General features: G+C 38.3%; 1 protein-coding gene across 49 annotated transcripts in view; it reads right to left on the minus strand.

Annotated features, from left to right (window-relative positions):
- LOC109422269 (dystonin) overlaps positions 1 to 12408 on the minus strand; it is a 707557-nt gene that overhangs the window by 131531 nt on the left and 563618 nt on the right. For 44 of the 49 annotated variants that reach the window (XM_062860152.1, XM_062860156.1, XM_062860154.1 and 41 more), the window contains one exon: positions 11140 to 11361. The exons of the other annotated variants lie outside the window; for them this stretch is intronic. In XM_062860152.1, coding sequence (XP_062716136.1) covers positions 11140 to 11361 — 222 coding nt within the window. The remainder of the gene's footprint in view (positions 1 to 11139; positions 11362 to 12408) is intronic. 49 annotated transcript variants of the gene reach the window in all.

The raw sequence follows: 12408 nt of genomic DNA on the forward strand, positions 1-12408 counted from the left end.
CCTAATGTCGTTTTTACGGTGCGGTTTGATTGTTTGTCGAATGGGGGAAGTGTTTGTACACTCTTTTTTGTATGGTTTGAAGTTTCTGCGATGATGTCATACACAATAACTAATCCGCAACAGGTCAAGTTTATGAGCTCGTTCGGCACTTGTGGCATGTCGTGGCTATTTCATTGATAAGGTTGACAGTCTTAGCTTTGCAAACGAAGTGCCGTAGGCTCTGCACGGAAGTGCTTACAGACTAGGGTTTGTATCATGGTACCTGACCGGCCTTAACTGGTGTCACGTCACGTCGATGGAAACCAGAGAAAACATTAAAAGTTTGTTTACCCCTGCGGAGGAGTTGTAAACATGAGCAACGATGGGACGTGATGCGTTTGTTGATGCTTGTTGTTGTTGCACATGAATTTGTAGTGACAATATGTCTGACTAGGTTAGGTAATCACTACGATGTGGTGACCAACTTTTATGAATTCAGTCGTATGGAGACTTAACTGAACTAAAGAACTTGGATGAATTTATTTTACGGATTCAGAGAGGAGGGGACCTTGGTTCCCGAGAGTTTTATGGGACAGGTTTTCAGGTGAACGCAAGGGAGCGGCGTTTCAAGAAGTTTCAGGATAGTTTGTCGTAGTTGCTGAAAGACTTCCAGATGTTTCTGTAGGTTTCAAGGGATTCAGAGGTTATCAGGAGTGATCCAAAGATCTTTTAAGGCATTTTTAGGGGAATGAAGAAGGCCTCCTAACATCCCCGGGTTCTACTCTGAAACCCTCTATTACAGTGTTCTCGGGGGTTTTAGGAGGCTTCACACGCTTCGAACCACGATACGAAGTGCAGGCCATATTGCCAGAATGCCGGATATGTAAAGTTTGTGTTCGTTGCTGGTCCAGTTAGCACAAGAAGGCTTGGAGCACAGAGTGTACGATGGGCGGACCAGGTGGAGTGTGACTTTGCGAGTATCGGGCGTGACCGAGGATGTAGAGTGGCCAGGGCCGGATCTAAGGGGGGGGGGGGGGGGGGTTCGGTGGGGGGGTATAGGGCCTCGGGCTCCCACATTTTAGAGGCCCCCACAAAACCTTTTTTGGTTGCTAATACTAGCTTGATTTTTAATATTGCTCAAGTACTGTTCGAAAATAAAGAAACACATTTTTGGTCGTATCTCAGAGGGGCCTCCACATCCGCTCGGGCCCCGGGCCCCACAATCCTTAATCCGGGCCTGAGAGTGGCAGCCATAAACTGAGTATTGTGGCCTACTATTGTTGATTATGTCTTATCGTACTATATGTGATGTTGAGCAAATAAATGTAGGTATGTATGTTAACGCTTTTAAATAAGCTTCAGTGAAGTTTTAAAAGCGTTCCGGTATTTTTTTTTGTTTTTATTTATGTGTATTTTAACTAGTTGCTAATTCTACACTAGCGTTCCGGTACGTTTTAGAGGGGTTCCCTGGAGTTTTAGGGGGATTTACAGACGCGCCGGCGAACTTTAAGGGCGTTTCAGGAGGCTTCGAAAGGACTTCAAGGCGCTTCAGGTTCAGGGCGTATCCTTAGATGTTAAGGGTTTCAGAAGCTTTCAGGGTAGCTTCAAGAGAGATCCAGAGGGATTATAGAGTGGTTTTGGGCTTAGGTTTCAGAGAGATTTTAGGAGACTTCCGAAGGTTTCTAAGGGTGTTACGGCAGACAATGACTGTTGTGGGCACAGGAAGCAGGTAAATCGGACTGATTGATTAGCAAAATGAAAACGCGGCGTAGTACAGCTGACATGAACTGTATTAATGATTTATAGCAAGAGTACAAAACTAGCATGTGCTTTTGCCTAGTAGTAGTTCAAGAAAGAATTCTTCTTTGTTCCCCTCGGCGTTGTAGGCAATGTGTCGCTGAGTTCATCTACAGAGATGTAACGAGTGGTTTACACGGCGACCATCAGCTGGTGGGAAAGTGAACACGAACAGAGGGGCTCCCGAGTTTTAGGGGGCTTTCAGTCGTGGTTCAAAAGGCTTCATAGGGGTTCCAGAGGCTTTTCAGGGGCGTCTTAGGGTGTTTCAGAAGGTCTTCAAGTCGTTTCAGGCCGATTACGCTAGTAGACTCGATGAACTTCTGGAAGTTCTTGGAGATCTTTAAATAGTCATTGAACTCTTAACCCTCTAATACCCAAATTTTTGATTTTAATCTAAATATCATTTTTCGCCATCTAAAATCGATTTAAACATGTTTTGGAAGATGATTCTTTTTAATTCTCGATTTTGTGAATTTCAGTTTTTGATTTTTCTAATTTTTGTTTTTGAACATCCCCACACTTTTATATTTTTCCTGAAAGCCAATTTAGGGAACGGATTTTTTGAGATGAAAACATTCTGAGATTTTATGATTATTGCTGAAATATTATTATTTTTATTTTTTTTCACAGAAAATTTTATTTTCCGTGTAATTTTAAGGAAAATAATTTTAGAGTGTATTCGATTCCCTTAAACTATTAAACAAAAATAGAATGATTTGGGAAAAATTTAAAATATGTTAATTGTAGCGATTCAATACAAAATAAACGATGACTTCTAAAAGGTGACTACCCGGGTAGAGGTGAATGGCAAACCAAAACCAAAACAATAACAAATTTTATTGTCATAACTTATTTTGTCATTCATGAGTTCTACATCAAAAGTTTAAAACAACATGCGAATAGCATAATATGATATCATATCAAAATATGCCATTCGCTTGTCATTTATCAAATTTGGAAGAATAACTACTGAATGTCTTATTTTGCTATCATAACAAATTTTGCAATTGGTGAGATATTGTTGACCTCTTACGAGTTTGATGAACCATCGTAGTTTGGCACTTATCAAGAACAACATAATGACAAAATTTGAATTTTGGTTATTCTAATGGCAATTTTTGATAGTTTTTTTAGTTGACAGGTGAATAACTTATTTTGATATTGTTATGTTTTCAATAATTCAATAATGGTATATTTTGCAATTCTCAACCTTAAATTTTTTTGTTCTTGGTTTGCCATTGTAATGTCAAAATTTGACATTCTTCAGTTATTTCATAGAACAATGTCAGTTGTTATTTTTGCCCTTTTGTCACTTATTTCAAACAAACCAATGGCAAATTTTACCATTCAGTAATTCTTTTTGAATGGTGAAACTTGCAATTGTTTTGTAATTCTTTTCTGCCCGAGTAAAACATAAATTTTACAATGATTTTTAAAAAATGTTAATACGCTTTAAAATACACCAAAAACCATTTTGAGATATACAGAACAGTCCTAAATATCAGCCAAAAATATAAAAAAAATAATTTTCCACGAAACAAAAATTACAAAAATGCTCAAACTATACCCCGTCCAAAGGCGGGATTGGGTATAAGAGGGTTAACTTGATTGATCGCAGCTACCTGCGGCTGTGTGAGTATGGACCTTAATCATAGAGCTTAACGACACAACTATTCGTCTTAGATGCTGTGGTAGTTTAGCAGCTCGATTACTAGGCCCTAGGATACTAGGCCGAGCTCTTGGAATTATCATTATCAGTATAACTGTCAAGAGAGAAGCACAACATTGGCGACGAACGAACCCCGTTTGCTTTCGAGCCTTCGAAGCGATCATCGGAGCGTTTGCCAAAACGACTTTGGACGCGATTTTGGAAATCCAATCCAGACAATAAAAAAAAATCAAGATCCGTTGTCCGTGGAAGAACTTGCAAGTGCTGCAAGTGAAGCTGACCATCAAGAAGGAACTCTTCCTCGTCTGCCGAGAATATGGGACATCCTGCGAGGAAAAAGAATCAAGCCAAACAATTTGTTGTCTAGGCAACGAACTTCGGTTAACTGAACCGGACAAAGCAATCAAGTTCCTTTCCAAGGAACTGCCCCAGGAACGGATTCCATCCGTTGAGTTGGGCGAAACAATTATCAAGTTCACCTTCATGGTAAACTGCCTCAGGAGCGGATTGAATCCGTTGAGTTAGGCGAAACATAAGTTCACCCCAAAGGTGGACTGCCTCAGGAACGGATTCTGTCCGTTGAGTTAGGCGACAAGATTTCCAAGTTCAAGTTCCGTTTAGACGAAATAGTGAATTTGCAACGTTTTGCTTTCCAGGCCTATATACAATCCTAAATTTGAGCGGTTGTAGCCTAAACACCCATATCTCGTTGTGACCGGGAGGAAGTAGTTGCGGTCAGTTTCGAAAGAAAAGGAGATGTGGTAGTTTAGCAGCTCGATAAGTAGGCCGAACTCTTGGAATTATCATTATCAGTATAACTGTCAAGAGAGAAGCACCACAGATGCAATGATCAATACTCAAGGAAGATCTTGGAGATCCTCAGACATTGAGCTCATCAGATGGCTGCACATAGTTTGATGCTTCATTAGCTCATTGATTACGCCTCAGTGCCTCTATCCATTAGTCAAAATAAAATTTCCTAAGTTTCCAGAGTTTTCCTGGGTGGATTTAAGCAAGTTTATATTTAAAAATTAGCCCTATTTTTTTTAATATCGCTGAATTCTTCCAAGCACATTTCTACTCTTTCAAAAATAAAACAAAAAACTGTTAAGGAATATTTATAGATATTTAGCAGAGTTTTGGATGAATTGCAAGAAATTGCTTTGAAAAAGAAACGACAGAGTGTTTTACCGAAAGAGTCCTGATAAAAGAATGTTTTACTAAAATTATCAGGACAAAAACATTTAGGAGTCCAATAAGTAATTGCACAGACTAAAACTGACTAAACGTTCAAGTCCTTACACAGTTTTTAATCTGGACTTGGATGAATGATCTCTGTGCTGCTGGAGTAGTAATGTTGAGATTTCGAAATTTTATTCATGACTCTTCCATGAACACCTTCCGGGATTCTTCCTTGGATTTCTATCGTAATTCCTGCTTTAAATTCTTTCGCAGCTGGTCACATAATTCTTCCCGCAAGTTCTGCCTTGAATTAATCAAAGGTTTTTTTTCCTGGAGGTTTGCCGCCGTCCTTTTTTCATTGGCTTTCTCCAGTTCTTCCAAGTTTTCATCCAGTGGTTGTTTACGTATTTGCTCCCATGAATAGCACCTTCCGAGATTTTTACGGCGTTCTTTCGGAATTTCGGAAGTTTTTCCTGAGATTTCCACCCAGGATTTCAGCAAGAGTTTTTCACGGTTTTCTTTGTTACCTCCTGGGATTTCCTCTAGAGGTTTTCCCGATATGCTTCCAGAGTTTCTCCAATTTCGATATTCTTTCCAAAGATCCTTCCAAAAGGTATTCAAATTACCTTCAGAAATTCCTCTTAGTGGGATAGCTTTCCAACCGTTTTTCTCGTGATTTTTTACAAAATTTCTGTAGAAGCTCTTCCTGGTATTTCTTCCTGAGTTTTCCAACGTTTCTCCTGGATTTTTTCACGGGATTTCCATTAGAGATTTTCGGCTCTACTCCATTTTCTAAAGAAAATCTGAGAAAAACTTGGGACAACTATAATAATGGAAATAAGGAAATTGAGCGATTCCAAGCAACAGCATCAAAATTAAGGAAATTTTTTAATTCATGATTTTCTATTGAACTGGAACTTTGCACAGTTTTTCAGTTCCATCTAAATCGCCATTTTTCGATTTCAATTTTTTATTTTGAATCACGACTAACTTTTCAAAAGGGTGTATGTGAAAATGGTTCAAAAATATTCAAAAATCTGCACAGCCAAAATGGTTCGTTCGATTGTTATGAATTTTTCAGCAAAGTTAGATAACTAAATGGTGATTCCTAAGAAAATATACACTGTGAAAAAAAATCTTTTTTAACATGAAAAAATATAATTTTTGCCACAAAAACTCAAATAACTCAAAACCCTATCTTTTTACCAACGTAATTTTTTTACGGGAGACGGTCCATTGTATTAGCAATCTACCACAAAAATTTGGTGATGGTAAACTAATAAACAAAAAAGTTATAACATTTCAAACATTTCACAATTTTAACATTTGGTAATTTTTTTTTCTGTGTAAACTATTTCGGTCAGAAATCACAGTTTGATGCTAATTTTATTGTTCAGCAAAGTTAGATAACTAAATGGTGATTCCTAAGTAAATATACACTGTGAAAAAATAATCTTTTTTAACATTAAAAAATATCATTTTTGTCACAAAAACTCAAATATCTCAAAACCCTATCTTTTTACCAACGTAATTTTTTAGGGAAAACGGTCCATTGTATTAGCAGTCTACCATAAAAATGTGGTGATGATAAACTAATAAATAAAAAAGTAATGACAATTCAAACAATTCACAATTGTCACATTTAGTAATATTTTTTTTTTCAGTGTAAATTATTTCGGCCGGAAATCGCAGTTTGATGCTGATTTTATTGTTAATGGCCTTGCGTGAGTAATACAAGCTGTTTTTATTATGTATTATGTATATCCCTTTCGTGACGGAGCGCAAAAAATGGAAATCTCCATACAAATGGCTCAACTTTGGCTTTCCAGAACTCTTAGATTTCCCAACAAAACAACAATTATTTTACCTCATTTGAAAGAACTACTCTTTATCTTTCGATTTCTAGCTTTGACTACCTAGATAAATCGGAAATTAAAATTATGCGACAGACAAAACTTTTTCATGTTTTACTGTTTTTGTCCACTTTTTGTTTACCTTATTGTGGTAAATTGCACAGGCAACGTAAACAAAAGTTTGTTTACACACAAACAAGTATAAGTAATGGCTGAATCATTGAAACAGTTTGCATCACATAAAACAAAGTCTAAACAGATGAAAAAAATATGCAAAACTGGTACCGCTCAACAGCACAATTGTGCTGGTTCGTCACGAAAGGGATATTATATGTACAGTAATGTTCCGATTTTATCACGCCCTCCGCGCATTAGTCGTTTATTCATTAATTTGCTGTTACATTTGAGTACAAGTGTTTTCCCTCTTCTTCAAGATGAATGTTGAAAGCGTGTTTTTCAACGTTAAAAATATATATATATATATATATATATATATATAACATCTATACCCATATGTTGAAGAATATTTCAAAGCATTTTTGAAAAGGGGCGTGATTAAATTGTTTAAACAGATGTCGCTGGCATGACTCTCTGCACTTAGCACTTCTGGCAATTTCTCAGTTGTTGTCGTTTTCGAACTTCCTACGCCCTGCTTTACCGATGATATACAGATGGCTCGTTTGTCAAAGTCTAGACGGCAGGACGTGCAAATGCGTAAATTTGTATTCAATGTGGACATTTGGGCATAACCAGTCTCTTTTAGTTTATCTATGGTGCTTTCGGTGAGATTTCGTAACTCTTTTGAACATTTTTTTTTTCATCAAACGGTCTACAAGAGAGCGTTGAGTTGAAGACCTTTGAGAAAGCGACTGTTCATGTTGTTCGTTAGATTATAATAAACAAAATCACTTATTAGTTTTAACTGACTATTTTGGTGTTGTTTGCTTGGCTGAAGAAAGAATTTACTATAAAATTTTTAATATACATAGCGGTAGTATTTTTTTGCTTTTTCGTGAGCATTGTCATGGTATGTATACAGACAAACAAACGTAACACTGACGAAATTTTCATTGACCACGCCTTTAACGATCATATTGAATCTTGGTTGTGGCTTTCATAACCAGAAGAGCGCCCATCGTTTTTCTTTGCGTTTGACGTTTCACACTAGCGCCTTCTGATGACGATATTGCACAACGCAGTGTTTCGTGAAACATTTCTACCAGGTGGTGGTAGTGTGAACTGGGCGATGGATTTTCACGAAAATTGTTCTAGGCGTTGCGTCTGTTTATCTGTGGTATGTACCTCTCATGCATTTGTTGTTGTTGAAGTTACTCGCATTCTTCCGAACATAAAGTCTGTTCTATAGGAGGTAAATTTTTTTTGCTAATAAACTAGACGTATACACGTATATAAAACTTTTATTATTCAGCTCATGTCTTAAAAATAAGTTTAATTCCATTTTTCTTATAACAGCTTTTCTTACAACAGCTTTTCAACACTATCAAGGGATTTTTTCACCAGTCACGTACAATAAAAAGTATGACACTCTCAATATTTTTGATCACAACACTGGTTCGCGTCTAAGTTTCAAATAGATACTATAGTAATTATGAATAATCAAACAAAAATATCATGAAAACAACTTGTTTAATTCAGGCGGTAGCCTTTACAATAAAATCAGCATCAAAATATAATTCTCGAAATAATTTACACAGAAAAAAAAAATTGTTTTGCTACTAAATGTAAAAATTATGAAATGTTTGAAATGTCATAACTTTTTTGTTTATCAGTTTACCATCACCAAAATTTTATGGTAGATAGCTGATATAATGGGCCATTTCCCCTAAAAAATTGACGTTGGTAAAAAGATAGGGTTTTGAGATATTTGAGTTTTTGTGATAAAGATCATATTTTTTTAAAGTAAAAAAAGAATTTTTTTACAGTGTATATTTTCTAAGGAATCATCATTTATTTATCTAACTTTGCTGAAAAATTCATATCAATCGAACAATCCGTTTTAGCTGTACAGCTTTTAGAATATTTTTGAACTATTTTCCCTTACACCCTTTTGAAAAGTTAGTCGTGAGTGAATATGAAGTTATAATATCGAAAAATGGCGATTTAGATGAAATTGAAAAACTGTGCAAAGTTTCAGATATTTTTGAAATGGTCGCTCAGGATCGACTGACATGACTCCGTGGAATTCCTCAATTGCAGAAAAAACTCTGAAAATCTCGGCTCTACCCCATTTGGCATAATGCCGTTTAGCATAACGCCATTTGGTATAAAGGCCATTTGGCATAATGCCGTTTGGTATCATACGAAGAACAGCCTTCTTGGTAGGGGGTATCCAGTTAGCCTAGTGGTTAAGACTATGGATCGCCTATCCGGAGACGGCGGGTTTGATTCCCGTTCCGGTCACGAAAATTTTATCGACTCCCTGGGCATATTGCATCGTTGTACTTGCCTCACAATATACAAATTCATGCAATGGCAGGCACAGAAAGCCCTTCAATTAATAACTGTGGAAGTGCTTAAAGAACATTAAGTTGAAGAGAGGCAGGTCAAGTTCCAGTGGGAACGTAGAGCCATGAAGAAGAAGAGGAAGCCTTCATGGTAAGAATGCGCATAATCCTTGTTATGCCAAATGGCTATTATACCAAATGGTCATTTGGCCCATTATGACAAATGGTGGTTATGTCAAATGGCATAATGCCAAATGGGGTAGAGCCGAGATTTTCAGAGTTTTTCCTGAAATTTCCTTATTATTTCTTCCCACGTTTCGCCCAAAGGTTTCTTCGAGATGTCCATATTTTTTTCAGGTTTTTTTTCGAAGTTCCTCTCGAGGTTTCTCCAATAAGTCATTGCGAAGTTTCTCGTTACATTTCACCTGAATTCCTTAAGCTATCGTAGGAAACATCCCGTAGAAAAATCCCTGCATGAATCACGCTAGCAAGTATTAAAGAAATCTTAAAACAAGCATCCTGAATCTCGGGGTTCCGGGAAGAGCTCTGAAAGTAATCCCGACAAAATCTGTAAAACAAATCTCAGGCGGCCATCTGCAACAGTAACAATCCAGGGAGAAACTCTGGAAGAAAGCTCACGGAAATTTGTTGAAAAAATACAGGAGAAACATTGGAAGAAATGCCAGAAGGAATTCCAGCAGAAAATTCGTGACAAAGAAATCTTTGGAGGAATCCTATTAGAAATCTCAGGATTAAGGATCTTGTAGTAACTTTTCTGGGGAAGTCTCAAGCCAAGAGTACCGGAAGGAATTACGGAAAATCTTCAAGAGGAACCCCGAGAGAAACTTCTGCAGGAACTCCGCGAAAACATGTACGATATAGCCTTAGAAAAAGTCTTGTTGAGATTGGAGCATAACGCAGGAGGAACTCCGCGAAAAACTCCACGAGGGACTCTGGGAGCAATACCGGAAAAAACCTCTGGAAGAAATTCTGGAAATTCTGGAAAGAAGGTACGTAGAATCTCCGTGAAAAACTCCAGCGGTAATCGGTCGGAGTTCAGAAATCCTGGAAGATGTACAAGGCAGAATCCTGGAAATAATTGTTCGAATCTTGGTTCGAAAATGCTGGTCGAAATTCGAAATAATCTCCGGAAGGAATTTAAAAAGGAACACCAAGGAAAAATGGCATGAAAAAATACTGAAGGAATTTTGTGAGAAATCCTGGGAGGCACGCCAAGAGGTATATCTACCCAAGTAACAATGATAGCTGAATAACAGCTTATTCAGCTAAAATTCTCAAAATCTAGCTTAAGAGCGGCTTATTCATCTGTTGAACATCAGTAATGTTTGTTGGGTACAGCATACCACAAAGAAACCTTGACGTAATGTCTGGGAAAATCATTGTAGCGGAGTTTTAGTGTTCAAGATATTCCCTGAGTATTCCAGTTGAATAAAATTCCCTGAGGATTCCCGGTTTTGCAGATAGTAGAGACCCTACGCTTGTAGACCAGTTTTCTATTCTCCAGGGTGTTCCCGGATACTCTTAAGACAGTCATTGAACTCATAGCTTGATAAAACACAGATGTATGAGTCTGTGTGAGTTTAAACCTTATTCATAATACAGTAAGATGTCATAAGCTATGCATTAGGATTTGATAACTTTATACACAAGAAACTTTTTGGGTATCTTTGAATAGTCCCAACCCTAATCAGATCAGTTCTCACAGATGGTGGACCGTATGATCCAGAGTCGACGGACGGTGGAGTGGAGAACTAGCGGGGTTCGATCTTGCTAGAGGCCCGGACTTTCAGTAGTCCTGTCTTGACTTGTAGTTCGATCTGGAAGGTAACTTGAAATAAACCGTCGAAATGTGAATGGAATTGGATAATTGAACTATAATAATTCCTAATTGAACCCAGTATGGGACGTAACAAACAAGAATCAACCGCAGCGACGTGCATACAATCTACCGACAAAGCCTCATGAACTGTTTACGACCTTCTGATGTTATGTCATCAAATTCATTGCACAGAAATTCTGCTTGTCATATCGCATTATTTCCGTTGGCAGTGGGACATTTTTTCAATGTCAAGTTTCCGCGTTTATGAATATGACTTTTCCCCGTGCAGAGGTTATCGCTAAATCAAAATACAATAAAACAGAAAGAAAAAAGTATGTATGTTCGGGTACTCACCAATCCGTCCGCGCCATTCACCTCGATCGCCGTCTTGAGCCGCTGCGTGAGCTGCTCCAGAAGCGACTCGTACCGCCCGTTCAGGGTGTCCAGCCGCCTCGAGTACACATCGGTGGCGCCCGGGTCGGCGTCCGGTGGCCGCAGGTCCTGCCGGGGAGGCGAAAAGCTCGGCCGTATCTCCACCAGCCAGTCGATGTAGTGCAAACACTTGCCATCGTAGATCTGTTGCGTGGTCGTGGTCGGGTGATAGTTTGGCGGCAGGCGTCGGTACCGTCGGTGGAGTGGTTTTCGGGCATTTCGGGTTTCGGTTTCGGAGGATTTTCGGTGCGATCGGTTGGTTGTGGATGGTTTGTTGGTTAATTCCGCGGGGGTCAGTTGATTGTTGTGAGTCGAGCGGGGTTAGGGTTGAGTTTTGCCAGGCGAGGGTTGGATTGTTTATCGATTTGGAGGTTTGAGTGCGCGCGTGTGTTTTAAGGTGTGTTGGGGTGTATTTGTGTGAGTGTGAATATGAGTTATTACAACAATTAGTATTCAGTTCTAAAGTATGAGCTTGTACTAGACGGTTTAGGGTTGTAATGTAAGGTCGATTGTAAAGTGCGATTTTTAATTATTAATTTGTGAACCACTGAGAGACGTCACTTTGATTGTATTGAATTTTTGTTTCGTTAGTGGACGAATTCAAAGGTGCTACCGAATTTGAGAAGCTATTATTTTTGTTTTTCTTTCGAGGTGCATTCCAGCGCTGGCAGCTGTCCGCGGCAATAACATATGAAGCAAAATTTTGACAAAAAATCCATCTCCGAAAATCAAAAAGAATGAGTCACACATAATGCCAAGAAAAAAGATAGCTGTCACATCAAGAATCATGGTTGCCCATTAGGGTGAGGCTTATTTTTTGAAAATTGTTGCCAGATTTCTTGATACGACGCTATCTTCGCAAAAACATCTTTCGGATCACCCTCGCCCAGCTGCTCTTATCTGCTTAGCGCCTTAGTTTAATCACAGTTCTACTCCAATTGTAAGCGACAAATTAATAACTAAAATCCCAGCTTTAAAATCGGCTCACTCGCTTTGATTAAAAAAAGTAAATTTTGATCAAGCCAATTCGACAGTAGTTGGGATCGCAACGATCATTTTTGCACCAGCACCAATTCGGCCGGAAGCCGACCATTTTAAAGCGTTTTCAAAAAAGCAACAATCCACTTATATAAGAAAAGGCATCCTTTACCAAATACGCTCACATACACTCACAGACACGCTCCCAATAGA

The sequence above is a fragment of the Aedes albopictus genome, chromosome 3 (genome assembly GCF_035046485.1).
Source record: "Aedes albopictus strain Foshan chromosome 3, AalbF5, whole genome shotgun sequence".
Taxonomy (NCBI): domain Eukaryota; kingdom Metazoa; phylum Arthropoda; class Insecta; order Diptera; family Culicidae; genus Aedes; species Aedes albopictus.